Source organism: Hyperolius riggenbachi, chromosome 9 (genome assembly GCF_040937935.1).
Source record: "Hyperolius riggenbachi isolate aHypRig1 chromosome 9, aHypRig1.pri, whole genome shotgun sequence".
In the NCBI taxonomy this organism is placed as follows: domain Eukaryota; kingdom Metazoa; phylum Chordata; class Amphibia; order Anura; family Hyperoliidae; genus Hyperolius; species Hyperolius riggenbachi.
Window position 1 is genome coordinate 121,189,089 of NC_090654.1, and position 24,586 is coordinate 121,213,674.

At 43.7% G+C, this 24,586-nt stretch overlaps 1 protein-coding gene across 1 annotated transcript in view; it reads left to right on the forward strand.

Annotated features, from left to right (window-relative positions):
* SEC23A (SEC23 homolog A, COPII coat complex component) overlaps positions 1 to 24,586 on the forward strand; it is a 223,734-nt gene that overhangs the window by 20,771 nt on the left and 178,377 nt on the right. Inside the window, exons 3-6 of the mRNA XM_068253444.1 lie at positions 7,048 to 7,105; positions 11,794 to 11,880; positions 19,780 to 20,016; positions 24,305 to 24,384. Of these exons, the coding sequence (XP_068109545.1) occupies positions 7,048 to 7,105; positions 11,794 to 11,880; positions 19,780 to 20,016; positions 24,305 to 24,384 (462 nt within the window). The remainder of the gene's footprint in view (positions 1 to 7,047; positions 7,106 to 11,793; positions 11,881 to 19,779; positions 20,017 to 24,304; positions 24,385 to 24,586) is intronic.

A 24,586-nucleotide genomic window follows, 5' to 3' on the forward strand; every position in this document is an offset into this window, starting at 1 on the left:
ACTGCAGTAACTATTCATGGTCATTGTTAAACTACCATGTAAAAATGAAAGCTCATACTATTGTGAACATGATGAGGGCAAAGCAACTAGTGTTCCTGTACACCTGCTACATAATGTTTTGCCTTCACATCATAGTACACTGTGATAATCACAGAGGGAGTCTCAAATCTTGTAACTTTTCACCAGCCATCATCCACTCTAGAATAAAGTGACTGGATCACAAAATTTACATTGGCCTTGATTCATAAACAGCAGTGCGATAAAAAAAATCTTGTCGGGAAAATACCGCACTCGGTATTTTCCCGGTCTGTGTGCTAATTCATAAAGATTTTCCCAGCTGCCCTTGGAGGTCGGTAAGTTACCGCAGCCCATTCAGCGGTAGAGTAGAGCAGTGTCTCGATTCTCTCTTTGCCCTGCAGAAATGAATCACACAGACGGCTCTCTCTGGCTCTCCCACTGATGACTCAGACAGATGAGTCACACAGTCTTTCCCTGCCTGCTGAAATGACTCACACAGCCGGCTCTCTCCACTGATGACTCAGACAGACTTCGGCTCTCTGCACTTTGCATTCATCAGAGCTGTCGGTAACTTGTTAAGACCTCACCAGAGGTGTCGGTAACTACCGCCAGGCTTACCGCTTGTTGCAGGCTTTATGAATTGACATTTGCTAACAATTTACTGACATGTGTTGTCGGTAACTGCAGCCAAGTCGGTAATTTATCTCCCTGGTCGGTAATGTCAGCTTTTCATGCGGTAACAGCCTTTATGAATTGACATTTTTCTAAGTGGTCGGTAAAGTCTGCTGTTTTCAGCATTACCGCATGAGGTAATGCTTTATGAATTGAGGCCATTATGTTCTAAGCTCAATGAGCTTAGAACATGGCTACAATTACTAGGTTATGCCTAATGATGTTGATCCAGGGATTTTATCTGATTGCCATCTGGAGTCAGGAAGGAATTTTTCCCTTTTGGGGCTAATTGGACCATGCCTTGTGGGGTTTTTTTAGCCTTCCTCTGGATCAACAGGGGTATGTGGGGGACGGGCTGGAGTTGTACTTTGTACTGGTTGAACTTGATGGACGTATGTCTTTTTTCAACCAAAATAACTATGTAACTATGAGGACTTTAGTCAATACATTTGTGACAAGGTGATCACACACTATACAAATGTATTTATTTCTTTTTAATTCAAGATTTATAATCAGTTTTTCTAATGGAGTGTAACATTTGAAAATTCTGTCTAATGTACCATACGTGTGTTCAGTTTTTGCCCAATTATGGAAAAAAAGATTGAAAATTCTGAAAAAAATACTTGGGTCTCCACATTACAAAATTGTCAATCTATCAAACACCATATAATCTTGCAAAAAAATTAATCAGAAATTTCCATCCCTCCCAATAGGAAAACAAAACGGGAAATTCGATCGGACGTTTCACTCGAATATAAAAAAAAAAAGCTTTACATTTGTTGTGTTGTGTGCGTGGCCACCTTTAGATTTGCTGCAGCATGAGAAGAGAAAATTGCAGCAATAAGAAGTATTCTGATGCATTCTTTATTCCTGTGCAGTATGCTTAGCACGGGAGAGCTCTGAGGCAGGCTGCATTGCAGTGTTGCTGTAATGTGCAGTGTACTTAGCAGGGGAGAGCTCTTAGGCAGGCTGCATTGCAGTGTTGCTGTAATGTGCAGTGTACTTAGCACGGGAGAGCTCTGAGGCAGGCTGCATTGCAGTGTTGCTGTAATGTGCAGTGTACTTAGCATGGGAAAGCTCTGAGGCAGGCTGCATTGCAGTGCTGCTGTAATGTGCACTATGCTTTGTAGTGTAATTTGGTGCAGAGGGATTGAAAACTTTTCCACATGGAAGAAAATCAATGCTAAGCTGACACACAAAGCAGATTCTTTCCTTTACCATGAGTGTGATAGGGCTGAAACATCATCCCAGCAGCCTCTGTGTCTAATGTTCTGATGACCTGTCCCTTTCCACATTCCTATCATACTCCAGAGCTTGCCTGATCTTGTTAACAAGATAACGTGCCTGTTTGTTGAACATAGAGGATTAATAGTCTGATTTCTTTTTTTCTATGAGCCTTCTTTCCATCATACTTTAACAGGTACCTGTGTAAAGTGAAATGGTGTGTAGGTTTGTTGTTATAGTCAATCACAGCCAGTGACAAATGCTGAGATACACAGATGGTTAGCATTCTTAAGACATGAACAGCTGCCTAGGTCCTCCTTGCCATTGCCTAGCACCATAGAACTGAAACTTGCAGACACAAGCCAACAAACAGTGTGAACTGCCTTATTGTCTGCAGAAACATGTTGCCCAAGTGTGTATGTTTATTTATGTTTTAAATCCAGTAGGAAGGGTTATAGTCAGATTTTTATTTTCCAGGAACTATCTTCTATTTTATTTTGAGACTTATTTTTGTTAAAAAAAAATGTATTTTGTGGTTGTTGTTTTTTTTTTCAAATATAATCATTATGTAGTTTTCCTCCACTTGATCCCATCTCATTATTTCCGCTACAGCAAATACTACCCTTTAATTCCTTGCACTTTGTCCAAATGTAAGAATTACAGTTCTGCAAATAATCATTTCATGTTTGAATTTTCATATCGACGCATTGCTCTGTTACAGGACACTTAGGCCTCGTTCACATCATTAGCGCAGATGGCTGTGCGATTGGAACGCAACGCGTCCGATCGCACGCCATCTGCGCTCCTATGCGCTGCGCTGCAGATCCCATTCATTACAATGAATGGGATCTGCGCTGCGATTCCCAAAAATGCGTGCAGCACGCGATAGCGCAATCGCGCTGCCACGCAGCGCATATGATGGGAACGGTAGAAGGGCTGTCTATGCCCTTCTACCGTTCTTGCGTGTCGCACACTATACGAGCTGCCAAAATGCGCACGGCAGCGCGTATAGTCTGAACGAGGCCTTAAGAATTTACTGATCTTGAAGTTTTTCTTTTTATACATATTAGGAGTACACCTGAAGTGAGGAACTGACAATGTTAGATACTTATCCTCCTGCAGCCCAGTGTTCTAGCACAGGGTTTCTCTAAACCTAGTTGATAAAAGTGAGTTGAAAGGGTTTCTTCTGGCTGCACGTGTGGCTTTCGGACTAGGAATGCACAAGCTAGATCTGTGCATGCCCAGTATAAAGAAGTGCTTGTACACAAAAAAAAGCATTCACAAGTGACTTCATTCTACTAGACATGCAAAGGCCTGACCCATGCATGCCTAGCCTGTGCATATCCATGGCCGGGGATGTGGACAGAAGATGGAGAGGGACCCTGTGCTTGAATGGTGGCCTGTACAAGGATCTTGAAGCCTTTGCACCATCCAACGACTTCCAAGTACTTAGGCAAGTACAGTATCTACACTGAGTGCCCAAAAAAATAGAGACACCGCTCTTTGAAAGTAAACCAGTCCAACAGTGACGTAGAGTGATGTAACAATGCAGCGTTACCTAATATAAAAAAAGCTCCGCTTCGGACAACGTAGTTATCATGAAAAGTAATGTAAAAATCAGTAAGACAAAAGATTTAAGTGACTTTGAACGAAGGATGATCGACGGTGCAAGAAGAGGGGGTGCTAGCTCTCTGAAACATTGACTCTTTTTTAGGAATTTTTCACCCAGCAATATCTTGGGTGTTTAGGGAGTGACAGTTGAGAAAAAAACTTTAAGTTATAAGTATTCTGGTTGAAAAAGGCTAGTGGAGAAAGGTGAAAAGCAAGGAGCACCGTAGCCCACAGCAACAGAAGGGCAACAATACAACAAATTACAGCTGAATTCAATGCAGGTCCATCACAAAGCATATCCCAACGCACAACAAGACGGACTTTGGAAAGGATGGGCTTTAGCAGCAGGAGACCATCAAGAGTGCCTTTGGTATCAAAGAAAACATAGGAAAAGACACATGTTGTGGGCCCTTGCTACTGTGCTCAGTTGCTCTAAAATTGGTTTGAGGAACATCAATCAGAGTTTAACCTGCTTCCATGGCCAGCTCAATCCCCTGACCTCAATCCTATCATTTGTGGGACGAAGTGGAAAGATCACTTCGAGGCTTGGAAACACCACCATCCAATCTGACCCAACTTAGAGCTGCCATTATGTCAGCATGGGCCAACTTTCCTCAACAACGGTATCAGAATCTTGTTGAGTCCATGCCAAGAAGAATACTGGCTGTGATCAGAGCTAAAGGGGGACCCAGTCGTTATTAGTCTCTCATTTTTTGGCCACTCAGTGTATGTCCCCCCTTCCTCCTCTTCAGGCTGTGTTTAACTGTGTATGTATGTATATATATATATATATATATATATATATATATATATATATATATATATATATATATATATATATATATATATATATATATATTATATATCACAACTTGAAGATGTGTGTGTGTGTTATATGTGTGTGTGTGTGTGTGTATATATATATATATATATATATATATATGTATTATATATACAGGATCTTCTCAAAAAATTAGCATATTGTGATAAAGTTCATTATTGTCTGTAATGTACTGATAAACTTAAGACTTTCATATATTTTAGATTCATTACACACAACTGAAGTAGATCAAAGCCTTTTATTGTTATAATATTGATGATTTTGGCATACAGCTCATGAAAACCCAAAATTCCTATCTCAAAAAATTAGCATATCACGAAATGGTTCTCTAAATGAGCTATTAACCTAATCATCTGAATCAACTAATTAACTCTAGACACCTGCAAAAGATTCCTGAGACTTTTAAAACTCCCAGCCTGGTTCATTACTCAAAACCGCAATCATGGGTAAGACTGCCAACCTGACTGCTGTCCAGAAGGCCATAATTGACACCCTTAAGCAAGAGGGTAAGACACAGAAAGAAATTTCTGAACAAATAGGCTGTTCCCAGAGTGCTGTATCAAGACACCTCAGTGGGAAGTCTGTGGGAAGGAAAAAGTGTAGCAGAAAACACTGCACAACGAGAAGAGGTGACCGGACCCTGAGGAAGATTGTAGAGATGGGCCGATTCTAGACCTTGGGGGACCTGTGGAAGCAGTGGACTGAGTCTGGAGTAGAAACATCCAGAGCCACCATGTACAGGAAATGGGCTACACGTGCCGCATTCCCCAGGTAAAGCCACTTTTGAACCAGAAACAGCGGCAGAGGCGCCTGACCTGTACTTGACACTAGACTTCAGGCATTTTGGCATTTCCCTCTCCCCAGTCTTCCTCCAGACTCTGGCACCTTGATTTCCGAATGACGTGCAAATCTTGCTTTCATCCGAAAAAAGTACTTTGGACCACTGAGCAACAGTCCAGTGCTGCTTCTCTGTAGCCTAGGTCAGGCGCTTCTGCCGCTGTTTCTGGTTCAAAAGTGGCTTGACCTGGGGAATGTGGCACCTGTAGCCCATTTTCTGCACACACCTGTATACGGTGGCTCAGGATGTTTCTACTCCAGACTCAGTCCACTGCTTCCGCAGGTCCCCCAAGGTCTGGCATCGGTCCTTCTCCACAATCTTCCTCAGGTTCCGGTCACCTCTTCTCGTTGTGCAGCGTTTTCTGCCACACTTTTTCCTTCCCACAGACTTCCCACTGAGGTGCCTTGATACAGCACTCTGGGAACAGCCTATTTGTTCAGAAATGTATTTCTGTGTCTTACCCTCTTGCTTGAGGATGTCAATGATGGCCTTGTGGACAGCAGTCTAGTCGGCAGTCTTACTCATGATTGCGGTTTTGAGTAATGAACCAGGCTGGGAGTTTTAAAAGCCTCAGGAATCTTTTGCAGGTGTTTAGAGTTAATTAGTTGTTTCAGATGATTAGGTTAATAGCTCGTTTAGAGAACCTTTTCGTGATATGCTAATTTTTTGAGATAGGAATTTTGGGTTTTCATGAGCTGTATGCCAAAATCATCAATATTATAATAATCAAAGGCTTTGAACTACTTCAGTTGTGTGTAATGAATCTAAAATATATGAAAGTCTAAAGTTTATCAGTACATTACAAAAAATAATGAACTTTATTACAATATGCTAATTTTTGGAGAAGACCCTGTGTATCTATGTGTATGTGTATATATATATATATATAGTGGTTGGCTCTCTCGCCTTCCTCGAACCGGGGACCCTCTCAGCAAATATATATATATATATATATATATATATATATATATATATATATATATATATATATATATATATATATATATATATATATATTTTTTTTTTTTTTAAGTATTGGTATTTTGTGTACGAGCCCTGGCACATAGCTCTGAAAGTTAATTCAGTAAGAAAAATTAAATAGGATATTTATTTTATATTTTCCTGATTTATGAAGCAAATTGTGTACACATAAGAATTGAACTGTCCCCGTTAATCACCCCCTCCCTATCCACAGGAGCTAAAATTAACTAATGATTCAGCCTTTTTTACTTCAGCTGAACAAATAAAAACTTTTTTAGTTTCCAGGACTAGTGGAGCCAACCAGCAGATAAAACAAAACAACATAAAAATATGAAGATTACAGCAGACTTATAGCCTACATTCCAGGTCTTCCTGTATAAATTGCTCTTATATGAATATATATACTTAAAACATTTTCCCATTTTGATATACTTTCTTAGAAAACATTTCTGAGCTTTCATGTGGAGATATTACCTAAGAACATGTTTCAAGGTCTGCCTCACAGGAACCTTGAGAGATAATGATATAATCTGTAACCCAGCTGGAGGCTAAACACCAATATGACTGCTACAGTTATGGAGAGGTCACAAAAGCAGATAATTTGAGATGTTTGCTGGCTTCACAGAGGAAAATTGTATTGACAGGTTTCCAGGATTGTATTGACAGGTTTAGCTGGATTTTTATAACAAATGTGGTTTTAAAACGTGCTGTACAGAATAGGCGACGTAGCTGCATGATAAAATGTGTAATTTTATATTGCACTAGTTTTGTGTTGTTTGTATTTAGTACTGTATAATACACTTTGTGATCGAGAAAGTGAGTTAGCTTTCATGTATGTGTTTGTATTTATGATGTTTTGCAGTCAAGTGGACTATCGGGCGAAGCTCTGGGCTTGCAACTTCTGTTATCAGCGAAACCAAGTAAGTAAAATTGCAAGTGCTGTTTATGACACAAACTGACTTAAAGAGACTCTGTAACATCAGAAACATCCCCTGGGGGGTACTCACCTCGGGTGGGGGAAGCCTCCAGATCCTAATGAGGCTTCCCACGCCGTCCTCTGTCCCACGGAGGTCTCGCTGCAGCCCTCCAAACAGCCGGCAACAGACCCGACTGTCAAATCAATATTTACCTTTATACCGGGGGCGCTGTGGCTGCTTTCGGCTCGGAAATAGACGGAAATACCCGATCTCCATCGGGTCCGCTCTACTGCGCAGGCGCCGGAGACTTGCGCCTGCGCAGTAGAGCGGACCCGACGGCGATCGGGTATTTCCGCCTACTTCGGAGCCGACAGCCACCAGAGCGCCTGCGCAGGAGCCGGGAAGGTAAATATTTACGTCGCCGCTGTACGGAGGGCTGCAGCGAGACCTCTGAGGGACCGAGGACGGCGTGGGAAGCCTCATTAGGATCCGGAGGCTTCCCTCACCCGAGGTGAGTACCCCCCAGGAGACGTTTTGACGTTACAGATCCTCTTTAAAGGACCACTACCGCAAATCATTTAATTTTCAGCTATCCCACAGTAGATATAACAAGTATATAGCAGCCTTGCTGTGTTTTTTTTTTTTATATTTTGTGATGGCCCTTTAATTTACCACATATCAATGTAATGTGTCTGTCAGTCCGTCACAGAACGCTGACGGACGTTTTTAACTAGCAGTCACAGCAGGGGGTGCCTTTTCGGGTTTTGGAAAAAAAACCCAGATGGTATAGCCCTGCTTTTACAACTGCCAAAAATTAATGCAGGAGCTCACCTGCTGCCCGTCTTCCCCATTACAAACCGTTACAGCAAGGACCCCCGCACTCTGGCATTCCACAGGCTTTGAGGGAGGAAGCTGTCAGCACAGACTCTGCTGCGCAATGAGCCGCTCTCCCTCACCATCCATTTGCTGATTGTCTTTTAATGATGACCTGTGGCTAATGAGCCGGCTCTGCTGTCTGTTGCCGCGTCTCTGCCGCATGACGTCGGGCTTAATGAGCCAGTTTTAAATAAGCCGCTCCTCCCCTCCAGTCATTTGCCAACACTCAGCTTTTTTGCACTGGCACGCAAGCTCCTACTACACTGCGCTTGCGCGCCAGTGCAAAACAGCTAAGTGTTGCCACAAAGGCAACCACTGGATAAGCGGGCGGGGAGAATTATAACCTGACCCCGCTCAGGTTTAAGAAGTCGCTCTCTATAGACAGGAAGGAATGGGGATACACCCCTCCACCAAGGGTGGACTAGACAATTTGTACAGCAGTAACACAGAGGCGCCAAGTAGAGTAAAATCGATTAAAAACTGTTAAAAAGGGGGACGTTGATGGACTCACCTCCCTCGTAGAAAGAAAGACCGGACAATGGGATGTTACTCACAGTATAAAGTAACTTTTTATTAAAAGCTCCAAAGTTGCAACGCGTTTCACGGTTCACAATCACGCTTCATTGGGCAAACATTTTTGGAGGGTACAAAATCGGGTCAATGGCCTGGCTTGAGCGCCACTGTCTGTCTGTTTGACAGAGGCTCTCAGCCAAGCCATTGAACCGATTTTGTACCCTCCAAAAATGTTTGCCTGATAAAGCGGGATTGTGACCCGTGAAACACGTTGCAACTTTGAAGCTTTTAATAAAAAGTTACTTTATACTGTGAGTAACATCCCATTGTCCGGTCTTTCTTTCTACGAGGGAGGTGAGTCCACCAACTTCCCCCTTTTAAAGAGACTCAGAAGCGAGAATAAAACTCGCTTCAGAGCTTATATTCAGCAGGTGCATGTGTGCCCCTGCTAAAACGCCGCTATCCCGCGGCTGAACGGGGGTCCCTTACCCCCCAAATCCCCCCTTGCAAAAACTACGACCTACTTGGTCGTAGATTTTGCTGCTGCTGGAGGCAGGGCTAACGGACGCAGCCCTGCTTCTCAGCGCGTCTATCAGCGGCGCATCGCCGCCTCTCCCCCGCCCCTCTCAGCAAAGGAAGACTGAGAGGGGCAGGCGAGAGGCGGAGATACGCGCTGACAGACGCGTGTAAGGCAGGGCTGCGGCCTTTAGCCCTGCCTCACCAGGAAGAGATCCCCGCAAAGAACGGAGGGGATTTGGGAGGTAAGGGGCCCCGGTTCAGCCGCGGGATAGTGGCGTTTTAGCAGGGGCAAACATGCCCCTGCTGAATATAAGAGCTGAAGCGAGTTTTATTCTCGCTTCAGACTCTCTTTAAACAGTTTTTAATCGATTTTACTCTACTTGGTGCCTCTGTGTTACTGCTTTACAAATACACCAGTCATACATACATCCTGTGTAGTCTATTTATCAATCTCTTTCTCCTCTACCGCGTCCTGTTTTGTTTACTGCAATTGATGGAATTCTCCGTCCTCCATTTTAAAAATGGCAATGACCCTGTAACAGCTTCTGGGTCAGGACACTGTTAAACTGTAATATCACCCACATGAGCCATAGGGAAACACGGGCATTGCCTTGCACATCAGTTGTCCTTTCAGTTGTAACTGACAGCAACTGATAGATTTCAGTTCTGACAGAATCTTTTCAGATCTTGAAGGAATCATTGTTAGAAGCAAATGGTGAGTTTCTGAGAGTAATTGATGGTGAGGTAAGTATGTCATATTTATTTGCAGGTACATCATGTGTTTGTTTTAAATAATTTTACTGGGTTCAGGCTCCCTTTAAAGAGACTCTGTAACAAAAAAATGGTCCCCTGAGGGGTACTCACCTTGGTAGGGGGAAGCCTCAGGGTCCCAATGAGGCTTCCCCTCCGCTGTAGCTGCAGGCAGTCCAGCGATGGCTCCCCCGAAGTGTCCCTGAATCCTCCCTCGACAAGGCTGATAAGCGCTGATTTATTTACCTTTCCTGGCTCCAGCGGGGGCGCTGTTGCGGCAAGCCGTACGGAGATAGGCGGAAATACTCGATCTCTTTCGCGTTCGCTCTACTACGCAGGGGCAGGGGACTTGCGCCTGCGCAGTAGAGTGGGCCGACAGCGATCGGGTATTTCTGCCTACCTCCAAGCAGAGAGCGGATACTGCGCCTGCACTGGAGCCGGGGAGGTAAATATTTACATGCCCGCTGTTCGGAGGGCCACAGCGAGACCGCCGTGGGACACAGGAGGACGGGAAAGGCTTGATCGAATCAGGAGGCTTCCCCCCCTACCGAAGTGAGTACCCCCCAGGGAAAATTTTTGTAGTTACAGGTTTTCTTTAAAGGATACCCGAGGCAAATTGTAAATAAAAAACGGACACTATATTAGTGTGTGTGGAGGTGTGCAGACTCTTGGCGTATTTCCCGTGTGGACCAGTGCCGAATTAGAGAGCAATGCGATACAAACGCACGACCACCTTTGTTGCACAATGTGAAAAAAGCCTACATGTACTGAGCTGGATGTTTTTTGTGGAACATGTACAGGGTGGGCCATTTATATGGATACACCTTAACCTCCTGAGCGGTATGGACGAGCTCAGCTCGTCCATTACCGCCGGAGGGTGCCGATCAGGCCCTGCTTTGCCGATTTTCACCAAATAAAAAGCAGCACACGCAGCCGGCACTTTGCCAGCCGCGTGTGCTACCTGATCGCCGCCGCTCTGCGGCGATCCGCCGCGAGCAGCGGCGAAAGAGGGTCCCCCCAGCCGCCCGAGCCCTGCGCAGTTGGACCAATCAGTTCCGGCCAGCGCTAAGGGCTGCATCGGAGGCGGCTAACATCAGGACGTCGGCTGACGTCACTCAAAGCAAAAGAAGGAGGGCCGCTCATCGTGGCCCTTCTTGTTACTTCTGTTCGCCGGAGGCGATCAGAAGTATGCAGCAGGAGCGCCCTCTATTGGGCTTTCATGCAGCCAACTTTCAGTTGGCTGCATAAAATAGATTTTTTTTTTTATAAAAAAAAAAACCCTCCCGCAGCCGCCCTGGCAATCTTAATAGAACGCCAGGATGGTTAATAAAATGGTAATGGTTGGTGATATTAACTTCCTGGTTGGTGATATTAACTTTTATCTTTGGGGTCATCTGAAGGCAATTGTCAATGCTGTGAAGATACGAGATGTGCAGCACCTGAAACTACGGAGACTGGAAGCCTGTGCTAGCATTTCTCCTGCGGTGTTGCTATCAGTGTGTGAAGAGTGGGAGAAGAGGGTTGCATTGACAATCCAACACAATGGACAGCATATTGAACACATTTTATAAGTGGTCAGAAACTTGTAAATAACTCATAAAAGAATAAAGTTACGTTAAAACCAAGCACACCATTGTATTTCTTGTGCAATACCCAATAAGTTTGATGTGTCACATGACCCCCTTCCTATTGAAAAAACAAAAGTTGGATTCAAAATGGCCGACTTTAAAATAGCCGCCATGGTCACCACACATCTTGAAAAGTTTCCCCCCTCACATATACTAATGTTCCACAAACAGGAAGTTAATATCACCAACCATTCCCATTTTATTAAGGTGTATCCATATAAATGGCCCACCCTGTATAACGCCAGTGTATGCCGCAGCCCATTTATTCACGTCTGTGTCTGTGTTTATTTTCCTTTTTGTGTATAATGTTTGTGAATGCATGTATGTGTCCAAATATTATCCTGTTAATTAATGCAGTATTTCTGGAATGGAACATTTGGCAAATGTAACCCTTGTTGTGTTTAGTTTCCTCCTACATATGCTGGCATCACTGAAATAAATCAGCCTGCTGAACTCCTGCCACAATTCTCCAGCATCGAATATGTGGTCCAGGTAACAGAACATTTCTGCTCTTTCCTGTAGGAAACCCCTTGTAAAAATGTTATCCATCTGTTTGACTTGCCTTCACTAAACGTTTCTTTTTTCTCTTCTCATGGTTGTATCTTCTTTAAACAGACTGTATTTGCATGGGTGAGAAGCATCACCCATAATGAGTTACTTTGGGATGGAGTGCAGTATGCAATTATTTCTTTTACTTTCCCTGGCATTCAATTTTCCCAGGATTTCTGTGCAAAAAGTGATCCAATTAATTTTCATAACCTTTTTCTCCTGTAACTTGCCAAAATGTGTCAAGCAAGGGTCTGATATACAGTGCAGGAGAGTATTGACATGTATGTACATCAATACTGTTCACAGCATGTTTTGTATGGACGTGTATATATACCGCTAGGGATGTTAATCTTTTATATAAGAAATCCCCAAGAAAAAGAAAGCGAGCGCACACCTTATGACCTAATGCCTGATACTCATGTTCAATCGTGGTGCAACTTACGGATTGAAAACAGTACAATTGTATATTCAAGCAAGAAAGAGAATCCAGGAGCAACTCGCCATATGATATTCATAAAACTTCACAACTTTTACTTCAAATCTTGATTAAAAATCTTAGCAGCATAAAGACGTCAAATAATATACTTATCGACAAAGGCAGTGTATCTGGAGGTGCGGAGAAGGGTCGACAATCGTTTTGCCCTGCAATCTGGGCTTTCTCAAGACCGTTACGGTCTTGAGAAAGCCCAGATTGCAGGGCGCAACAAAATGTAAACTCGTCTTACTAGGACATTTAGGTAATCTCTCTATACTTAACCCACTATGAGGAGTTGAGTGATTTATCATTGGAGCTTCAACTTGCACATGTGACGTTAAATGCAAATACAGTATCTAGCACCAACCAGGATCAGCTAATCCTGTATAAGTGTGCTTTTTGGTTGCTTGAGACTCAATGTTTAACCACTTAACGACCGCCCCCAGCCGATGGGCGGCGGCAAAGACCGGGCCCAAACGACCGCAATACGCCCATCGGCGGGGGCGGCTGCGGGAGTGGCTGTGCGGCGATCGCGTCATTCGTGACGCGATCAGCCGCCGGGGACTGGCTCCGCCCACCGTTCGTTGTAACCCGCCGGCCGTTCGGAAGCGCCGGCGGGTTACTAGCACCCGGATCGCCGCATGTAACAAGTATAATAGGCTTTGTAATGTATACAAAGCCTATTATACTGGCTGCCTCCTGCCCTGGTGGTCCCAGTGTCCGAGGGACCACCAGGGCAGGCTGCAGCCACCCTAGTCTGCACCCAAGCACACTGATTTCCCCCTCCCCTGCCCCCTGATCGCCCACAGCACCCCTCAGACCCCCCCCTGCCCACCCCCCAGACCACTGTTTGCACCCAGTCACCCCCCTAATCACCCATCAATCACTCCCTGTCACTATCTGTCAACGCTATTTTATTTTTAAGTCCCTAATCTGCCCCCTACTCCCTCCTGATCACCCCCCCACCCCTCAGATTCTCCCCAGACCCCCCCCCCAGACCCCCCCCCCCCCCCCCGTGTACTGTATGCATCTATCCCCCCTGATCACCTGTCAATCACCTGTCAATCACCCGTCAATCACCCCCTGTCACTGCCACCCATCAATCAGCCCCTAACCTGCCCCTTGCGGGCAATCTGATCACCCACCCACACCAATAGATCGCCCGCAGATCCGACATCAGATCACCTCCCAAATCCATTGTTTACATCTCTTATCTCCTCTAAACACCCACTAATTACCCATCAATCACCCCCTATCACCACCTGTCACTGTTACCCATCAGATTAGACCCTAATCTGCCCCTTGCGGGCACCCAATCACCCGCCCACACGCTCAGATTGCCCTCAGACCCCCCCTTATCAATTCGCCCGTGCAATATTTACATCTGTTATTCCCTGTAATAACCCACTGATCACCTGTCAATCACCCATCAATCACCCCCTGTCACTGCCACCCATCAATCACCCCCTGTCACTGCCACCCATCAAACAGCCCCTAACCTGCCCCTTGCGGGCAATCTGATCACCCACCCACACCAATAGATCGCCCGCAGATCTTCTCTCCTCTAAACACCCACTAATTACCCATCAATCACCCCCTATCACCACCTGTCACTGTTACCCATCAGATTAGACCCTAATCTGCCCCTTGCGGGCACCCAATCACCCGCCCACACCTCAGAACGCCCTCAGACCCCAGCCCTGATCACCTCGCCAGTGCATTGCTTGCATCTATTTCCCCCCTCTAATCACACCTTGAGACACCCATCAATCACCTCCTGTCACCCCCTAGCACACCTACCCATCAGATCAGGCCCTAATTTGCCCCGTGTGGGCTCCTGATCACTCGGCCAAACCCTCAGATCCCCCTCAGACCCCCTTCCGATCACGTCCCCAGTGCATTGATTGCATCTATTTTCCCCTCTAACCGCCCCCTGAGACACCCATCAATCACCTCCTGTCACCCCCCTAGCACTCCTATCCATCAGATCAGGCCCAATACATCCTGTCATCTAAGAGGCCACCCTGCTTATGACCGCTTCCACAAAATTTGCCCCCTCATAGACCACCTGTCATCAAAATTTGCAGATGCTTATACCCCTGAACAGTCATTTTGAGAAATTTGGTTTCCAGACTACTCACAGTTTTGGGCCCGTAAAATGCCAGGGCAGTATAGGAACCCCACAAGTGACCCCATTTTAGAAAGAAGACACCCCAAGGTATTCTGTTAGGTGTATGATGAGTTCATAGAATATTTTATTTTTTGTCAAAAGTTAGAGGAAATTGGATTTTTATTGTTTTTTTCACAAAGTGTCATTTTTCACTAACTTGTGACAAAAAATAAAATCTTCTATGAACTCACCATACCCCTAACGGAATACCTTGGGGTGTCTTCTTTCTAAAATGGGGTCACTTGTGGGGTTCCTATACTGCCCTGGCATTTTAGGGGCCCTAAACCGTGAGGAGTAGTCTAGAATCCAAATGCCTCAAAATGACCTGTGAATAGGACGTTAGGCCCCTTAGCGCACCTAGGTTGCAAAAAAGTGTCACACATGTGGTATCGCCGTACTCAGAAGAAGTAGTATAATGTGTTTTGCGGTGTATTTTTATACATACCCATGCTGGGTGGGAGAAATCTCTCTGTAAATGGACAATTGTGTGTAAAAAAAATCAAATAATTGTCATTTACAGAGATATTTCTCCCACCCAGCATCTGTATGTGTAAAAATACACCCCAAAACACATTATACTACTTCTCCTGAGTACGGCGGTACCACATGTGTGGCACTTTTTTGCACCCTAAGTGCGCTAAGGGGCCCAAAGTCCAATGAGTACCTTTAGGATTTCACAGGTCATTTTGCGACATTTGGTTTCAAGACTACTCCTCACGGTTTAGGGCCCCTAAAATGCCAGGGCAGTATAGGAACCCCACAAATGACCCCATTTTAGAAAGAAGACACCCGAAGGTATTCCGTTAGGAGTATGGTGAGTTCATAGAAGATTTTATTTTTTGTCACAAGTTAGCGGAAAATGACACTTTGTGAAAAAAAACAATTAACATCAATTTCCGCTAACTTGTGACAAAAAAAAAAAATCTTCTATGAACTCACCATACTCCTAATGGAATACCTTGGGGTGTCTTCTTTCTAAAATGGGGTAATTTATGGGGTTCCTATACTGTCCTGGCATTTTAGGGGCCCTAAACCGTGAGGAGTAGTCTTGAAACGAAATTTCTCAAAATGACCTGTGAAATCCTAAAGGTACTCATTGGACTTTGGGCCCCTTAGCGCAGTTAGGGTGCAAAAAAGTGCCACACATGTGGTATCGCCGTACTCAGGAGAAGTAGTATAATGTGTTTTGGGGTGTATTTTTCCACATACCCATGCTGAGTGGGAGAAATATCTCTATAAATAGACAATTGTGTGTAAAAAAAATAAAAAAATTGTCATTTACGGAGATATTTCTCCCACCCAGCATGGGTATGTGTAAAAATACACCCCAAAACACATTATACTACTTTTCCTGAGTACGGCAATACCACATGTGTGGCACTTTTTTGCAGCCTAACTGCGCTAAGGGGCCCAAAGTCCAATGAGCATCTTTAGGCTTTACAGGGGTGCTTACAATTAGGCACCCCCCAAAATGCCAGGACAGTGAACACACCCCACAAATGACCCCATTTTGGAAAGTAGACACTTCAAGGTATTCAGAGAGGAGCATAGTGAGTCCGTGGCAGATTTCATTTTTTTTTTGTCGCAAGTTAGAAGAAATGGAAACTTTTTTTTTTTGTTGTTGTTGTCACAAAGTGTCATTTTCTGCTAACTTGTGACAAAAAATAAAATCTTCTATGAACTCACCATGCCTCTCACTGAATACTTTGGGATGTCTTCTTTCCAAAATGGGGTCATTTGGGGGGTATTTGTACTATCCTGGAATTTTAGCCCCTCATGAAACCTGACAGGTGCGCAGAAAAGTCAGAGATGCTTGAAAATGGGAAAATTCACTTTTGGCACCATAGTTTGTAAACGCTATAACTTTTACCCAATCCAATAAATATACACTGAATGTTTTTTTTTTTATCAAAGACATGTAGCAGAATAACTTTCGCGCTCAAATGTATAGGAAATTTTACTTTATTTGAAAAATGTCAGCACAGAAAGTTAAAAAAGTCATTTTTTTGCCAAAATTCATGTCTTTTTTGATGAATATAATAAAAAGTAAAACTCGCAGCAGCAATCAAATAGCATCAAAAGAAAGCTGTATTAGTGACAAGAAAAGGAGGTAAAATTCATTTAGGTGGTAGGTTGTATGACCGAGCATTAAACCGTGAAAGCTGCAGTGGTCTGAATGGAGAAAAAGGCTCTGGTCCTTAAGGGGCGAAAAGACTGTGGTCCTGAAGTGGTTAAAATAGGCCTAGCTAATACAGCACTATATCCTACTCTGTATACCTACCATGAACTCTATTACATGTTAAAATACATTAATTGAAAGTTTATTAAATTTGGGAACTTTGTAACCCAGTCTTTAAAGTGTACCTGAGACAAAAGAAGTCTAAAGTTTTATAGTTACCTGGGGCTTCCTCCAGCACCCTTTTGGCCCCTTGCCGTCTCCCCGGGCCGTTCTTGTCCCCTGCTGAATGGCCTGGTACGCTGGCTGAGTCAGGCCTCGTTGTGTTTGTCCACGCACTCCCCTGTTGCGTTCCCATGGCCGGGAGTGATCTGCACAGTAGTTACTGGCCAGGCACAGAGCGTCCTCGGACGCACATGTGCTACTCGCCCAGAGTATTGGGCCCTCCCGGGGAAACAATGAGGGACTGAGTAATTCTATAATTCACTGGCCCAGAATGAACATGCAGATCAGATGCTGTCACTCTGGTCTGACTACACTGGTTGCATGCTTGTTGCAAGTGTGTGACTCAAAATCAACAAAAGCCAAAGGCACAGCATGATGGACAGGCAACTGGCATTGTTTGCAAAGGAATGAAGATAGCAGCCTCCATATTCCTGTCTCTACAGGTTTCTGTTTATTCATTAACACATGAAATAGTTTCCTCTGTTTTACGCCACTTTGCAGCCAGTTCCTCTAATAATCTAGAGTAGGAAGAGAAGGACTGGGGCACAAATGCCAAAACAAACCGGACCGAAGTTCTAATGCTTCTCTATTTCAAACTTACAAGCTAAATACAGTATATTAATAACAAACAGCATGGTTATGCACAACAGTGACATAGAAGTTTACAGTTTGAAAGATAAAACAATTTGACTATCCAAAGTGACCGTGTAAAGATCGGTGTCAGCACACAGAGAGAATCTGATTATTGGTGTTCTGCAGTATCACCAAGAATACAGATATATACCTGATTATTGATGATCTGCAGAATCACCAATAATACAAGTATAACTAACCTCTGGACACCTATATAGTGTGAGTGTTTGGTGCAACAGTAATGACTTTGAGTGGGACCACCCGAGGAGCAGGTGGTCCTTGGCAGTATGGGAAATACCTCCCTCTGGGAAGTGCAAAGACCATCCAGCAGCCTGAGACATCCAAAGGGGTGGAGCCGCAGGCTGAATAGCAGGAAGGACCTGTGGCTGAGTGACACCTGGAAGGTGGGTGTCACAAGCAGGTCTGGAGACTAATCTCTCAATGGAGAGGGATAGCTCTCAAGGTCGGGCAAGCCAGGTCGGCAACACACGGGCAGATGAGGTACAGAGACAGAAGGCTTATTCGGTAACCAAGGGCAGGCAGGGTTGGCAACAGGTAATCAGATATGCGTAGGTACCGAATCAGAAAGCAGAGGGATAGTCAGGAATGCAATAGGTCATAACAGATAACAAACAATGCCTAGTCTTGGGTGTGAGGTCCGTGGTCTCAACACCCTGGAACTAGTCTGAAGTATAATATGATGGTACACAGTATCCCTAGTCTTGGGTGTGAGGTCCGTGGTCTCAACACCCTGGAACTAGTCTGAAGTATAACACAATGATAACACAGTATCCCTAGTCTTGGGTGTGAGGTCTGTGGTCTCAACACCCTGGAACTAGTCTGAAGTATAACACAATGATAACACAGAAGTAATCTGGCTCAGTCTGAATTCCCAGGTCCTCCTGGTTCTAACACACTGTGTGTTCTGACTATGGTCTGAGTGCTTTCACGTAAGTGTTCGCAACGGCAGACAACTTGGGACTGACCAGCAGTAAGTATATATAGAGCGGCGCTCCCCGGCGCCACCCATAACCGATCAACCAACAGCCACTTGCTCTGAGATCAGCTGACCAGCCTGGTCAGCTGATCCCTTCTCATTTGTCAATAAGGTTCTGCCTCTCAGCGCGCGTATTCCTCATCCTGTGTGAACTAACAGACCCAGCCACACCAGACGCACGCTGCTGCGTGCAAACCGCCGCGCTGGACGCAGAATCAGCCGCCTTGCTGCCAGTCCACGTGGCGGCTTTTCCGCAATCTATTACAGACAGATTAGTAAATAATGGTAATGAGTAGTATTATACATAATAATGTTGGAATGGCAGTTATACACAAAAGAAACCAACTTATCAAAGTTTTAGATAACAGTAAATTTTGATTGGCCAATTTTTACCATTTCCATTTAATATGAGAGCTTACCTACACAGTCTGTTCATAGTATTCAAAATCTGTTGGGCATCATACTACATGGAAGATTTAAAATAGGCCAATCAAAAGTAGATGTGTGAAACCACCCTTATGCTGAATGCCCACCTCAATACCTCAGAAGATCGAATGGGGGGATACGCGGCAACAAACAAAAGTTCCTCGACTTACCTTATGAATAGCATGCTGCAGGAACAGACGATGGGCGGAAGGCGACTTTGAACGATTACGGTAATTATCGTGGGGCTCATTGGGGGATCAGAACGACGGTCCACGGCGGGATCCATCATAACGGTCAGTCAAAACTAATAATTGTTGCGGGTAATCTGCAGTCGTTGAACATCATTTAAAACACTTTCGTTAATTGATGTTACAGGATATCGCGTAAATGGTCATTATTAAATATTCGTCTGGAAAATCTCGTGGGTATGAGCCTTTACAGTGCTAAAATGCAGGAAATGTGAGTAAATATTCATCAAATTAATGCTGAGAAGTCCAACAATCTAGAGTGATGTTATATTTCTTTTCATTGTTGTTTCTTTGCAAATAGATAAGGCTTTTGAAAGAGGGGCATAGAATGTATTCTTTGTATTCATTCAGAGTAGGGGAGGTTAGGAGATAATTTCTAGCAAGTGGTACATGGGCCAGAAAAGTGTACTTTCTATGCCAAACTTTCAAACAAAGTTTTCACCAGAGTTTTTATTCTTATGTTCACTCACGTTCTTGACACTTTTCCCACAGCGAGGTCCTCAGATGCCCCTAATCTTTCTTTATGTCGTGGACACCTGTATGGAAGATGAAGACCTCCAGGCTTTGAAGGAATCCATGCAAATGTCTCTGAGCCTGCTGCCTCCCACAGCCTTGGTGGGGCTCATTACGTTTGGCCGCATGGTCCATGTCCATGAGCTGGGATGTGAGGGCATTTCAAAAAGCTATGTCTTCCAAGGAAAAAAAGATCTGTCCGCAAAACAGCTCCAGGTAATCAATTTCCATTAAATACTTCCTTGGTTGAAATGGCTGTTATGGCCTGTCTCCGCTAGTGTGTTGCGTTGCAGATTTGAGCAGCGCACTACATTCTGTGTTATGCAAGGTCATTAAAAAAAAGTACTTCCTGATGTCTTCATTGAAGCGCTGCGTTTGGAGGCATTTTTGAAATGCAGGTGATGTTGCGTTTTTTTTTTTATTTTTTTGGTATAGCACATGTAATGTAAGTCAATGGGAGCATTTTAAAAAATGCACCACAATGCAGTGTACGTCGCTTTTCAATGCACTGCCCTCACTCCCACAAACACATGCTAAAACTCACAAATTACAAAAACAAACTAGTGGAGACAGGCCCTCAATGTCTGTCTGTTTATTTATTTTTACTTCACAATGTGATCTCTATTGCTAGGAGAAGTGAGTGCACTGCAGTGCAAAAAGGTATGGCTCATTGTGAAAGGAGTATAAACAGAAGAGAGGGAACACAAATGTGCGAAAGAGACACCCTGGTGTAGATAAAACTATTAAAAACACATAAAAATAAGAAAATGAGGTGGCTTACCTCAGTAATGAGATCTTTGTGCATAGAAAGAAATGTTATTAACACAGGCTAATAAAAAGAAGAGAGGGATACTGCACTGTACACTGATCAGCTACAACTTACAAACACTTGACAGGCAAAGTGAATAACATTGATTTTTTTTTTGGTTACAATAGCACTTGTTCAGACGTGGAAAACATTAGTATTAGCGAGTCAACAGTTCTTGAAAATGATGGCAGATATGAGGATTTTTTGACATACGCTAAATTGAGCTGGTTGGGTCTCTAAAATGGAAGGTCTTGTACGGTTGTTTTTGTTTTTCAGTTGTTAGAATCTGCTGAAATGGTCTAAGGAAGGATATCTGGTAACACTGGTCGTGGGAATAGATGTGGTCACATTGGACAGTCGATTGTATTGTTGATTGGCACCTTTTCACAGTATGGATTGCCGTTACAGAGAATGGCTTGCATACTCTCGTTTTACAGAAGTAAAAGGAACAAGGATACAAACACCAAAACAAACCTGAAAATAGGTTGAACCACTTTCCCACTCTCTCTTAAAGGGAACCAGAGATGAACGTTTCACACAAAATAAACATATCAGTCGATAGCTTGTAAAGATTAAATCCTCTACCTGATAATTTTGCCGCTCTGGTGTGCCTTTTTTAGTGTTTTTTTATCCATTATTGCTCCAGGAAAAATCAAATATGGCCGCCGGCTCAAATCCCTTCTGCTTCCGGGTTATCAGTTGTTCTGGATGTGCTGTCTAGGCTATATGAGACTAGGCTGCTGTCTAGGCTATATGAGAAAGGCTGCAGCCTTTCATCTGTGTGCTTTCATTTTAGTATGATATGCAGCTGCCTGTAGGAAGTCTCTCTCATAGGAATGAAACTGCAGTCATCATCAGTATCTATGCAGAGTGCACACAGAGCACACAGATCATATTGCCACACTTGTCTGTTTCAGAGATTCTCTCTCAGCAGCAGCAGCCCCTCCCATGTCATAACAGCTCTCAGTATGCAAAGCAGGAAATCTGAGCCAGGAGGTGACAGGCTTGGGCTTGAAAAGACTCCACAGAAGAGTGACTCAGATATAATGATTCCAGGTCAAACCTAGACTGAGCCAGTCGGGGATTCTTATCACAGCTGCTAATAGACTAATTAAGCAGATAAGAATGAAACTAAAAGCAGGGTAGGTGTTTACTGTCATGTTCCCACTGATAAATGTAATAAAATACAGTGGGTTGCAAAAGTATTCGGCCCCCTTGAAGTTTTCCACATTTTGTCATGTTACTGCCACAAACATGAATCAATTTTATTGGAATTCCACATGAAAGACCAACACAAAGTGGTGTACACATGAGAAGTGGAATGAAAATCATACATGATTCCAAACATTTTTTACAAATAAATAACTACAAAGTGGTGTGTGCATAATTATTCGGCCCCCTTTGATCTGAGTGCAGTCAGCTGCCTATAGACATTGCCTGATGAGTGCTAATTACTAAATAGAGTGCACCTGTGTGTAATCTAATGTCAGTACAAATACAGCTGCTCTGTGATGGCCTCAGAGGTTGTCTAAGAGAATATTGGGAGCAACAACACCGTGAAGTCCAAAGAAATACACAAGACAGGTCAGGGATCAAGTTATTGAGAAATTTAAAGCAGGCTTAGGCTACAAAAAAGATTTTCAAAGCCTTGAACATCCCACGGAGCACTGTTCAAGCGATCGTTCAGAAATGGGAGTGTGGCACAACTGTACACCTACCAAGACAAGGCTATCCACCTAAACTCACAGGCCGAACAAGGAGAGCGCTGATCAGAAATGCAGTCAATAGGCGCATGGTGACTCTGGACGAGCTGCAGAGATCTACAGCTCAGGTGGGAGACTCTGTCCATAGGACAACTATTAGTCATGCACGGTACAAAGTTGGCCTTTATGGAAGAGTGGCAAGAAGAAAGGCATTGTTAAAAGAAAGCATAAGAAGTCCCGTTTGCAGTTTGCCACAAGCCATGTGGGGGACACAGCAACCATGTGGAAGAATGTGCTCTGGTCAGATGAGACCAAAATGAAACTTTTTGGCCAAAATGCAAAACGCTATGTGTGGCAGAAAACTAACACTGCACATCACTCTGAACACACCATCCCCACTGTCAAATGTGGTGGCAGCATCATGCTTGGGGGGTGCATCTCTTCAGCAGGGACACGGAAGCTGGTCAGAGTTGATGGGAAGATGGATGGAGCCAAATACAGGGCAAACTTGGAAGAAAACCTCTTGGAGACTGCAAAAGACTTGAGACTGGGGCGGAGGTTCACCTTCCAGCAGGACAATGACCCTAAACATAAAGCTAGGGCAACAATGGAATGGTTTAAAACAAAACATAGCCATGTGTTAGAATGGCCCAGTCAAAGTCCAGATCTAAATCGAATCGAGAATCTGTGGCAAGATCTGAAAACTGCTGTGCACAAACGCTGTCCATCTAATCTGACTGAGCTTGAGCTGTTTTGCAAAGAAGAATGGGCAAGGATTTCAGTCTCTAGATGTGCAAAGCTGGTAGAGACATACCCTAAAAGACTGGAAGCTGTAATTGCAGCAAAAGGTGGTTCTACAAAGTATTGACTCAGGGGGCCGAATAATTACGCACACCCCACTTTGCAGTTATTTATTTGTAAAAAATGTTTGGAATGATGTATGATTTTCGATCCACTTCTCACATGTACACCACTTTGTATTGGTCTTTCACGTGGACTTCCAATAAAATTGATGCAAGTTTGTGGCAGTAATGTGACAAAATGTGGAAAACTTCAAGGGGGCCGAATACTTTTGCAAGCCACTGTACATGAGGATGCTTTGTCTCTGGTTCGCTTTAAACTAAAAGATATACTGTATATCTTAAAGTGAACCTCCGGACTAAAAATCGACTCAGCAGCACTGAAAAGGCTTTGTGTTTCTTTAACAGTTTCACAGCATCAGAACTTTGTTTCTCTTATACAAGCCTCATTTTTTGCTGCACAGAAGAAAACTGCCCGGGCTTTTTTCCCCTGATGCTGTGCAAAGCATGATGGGATTTCTGATGTTGTTCTCGTTCTGCTGTTTTGGTGCAATTTTTTTTTTTTTACATTTTGAATTTGACATTTGAAGCCTAGCGTGTGCAGCTGGGAAGGGTAATCAGGACACAGGACAGTTGGAACTGTGTCTCCTGCTCCCTGTCACCTCCTTTCAACCAAAAAGATGGCAGCCCCCATGAGAAAGATGGCAGCCCCCATGAATCACAAACATTTGCCTGTTCTTTTAAAACAGGGTGGGTAAGAGATTATATTACCTATCTATTCTAATTAACATAACTAATGTAACTTGATGACAGTATGTTTGTTTAGGCTGAAGTTCCCCTTTAAAGTGGACCCAAATTAAAAATACAAGATTTCAGACATAAGATCTATTTTCTAACTTATAATAATAAATAGCAGCCTTTTTTCAGCTGCATGATGACAAATATAAATTATTTTACATTTCTTGGAGAAACCCCTCCCTTCCTTTGATATTGCCGGGACAGAATCCGGCAAACTGTTGGAGTACATGGTGTCCTGAAAAGAGAAGGGCAAAAAGCATGCACTGAAATGCTTATATGCTTAAATCAGTGTTTATTTATCTTTGTATGTGTCAGAATAGTGCAACTAAATATTTTGAATTAAAAAAATGTTTGGTTTGGGTCCGCTTTAAGTTAATGTTGTTGTTTTTCTACAGGAAATGTTGTCTCTTGCAAAAGCTCCTGCTGCTCAACAAGGACGTGGGCCACAAGTTCAGCAGCCTCCCCCATCAAACAGGTATGAGCAATGTGCTGGATCCTGGTCACTTTGAGTTCAACAGCATTTAACTATGAATTTATAAAGTCACTTAGAGGTATTGCCACACAATCAGTCCCAATGTATGATTGCCACACATCATCAGTGCTTGCTTTCCACTAGAACCAATGTTGGCATCCAAATAAGCATAAATCTTCTACAATGCAAATCATGATAGGACCGC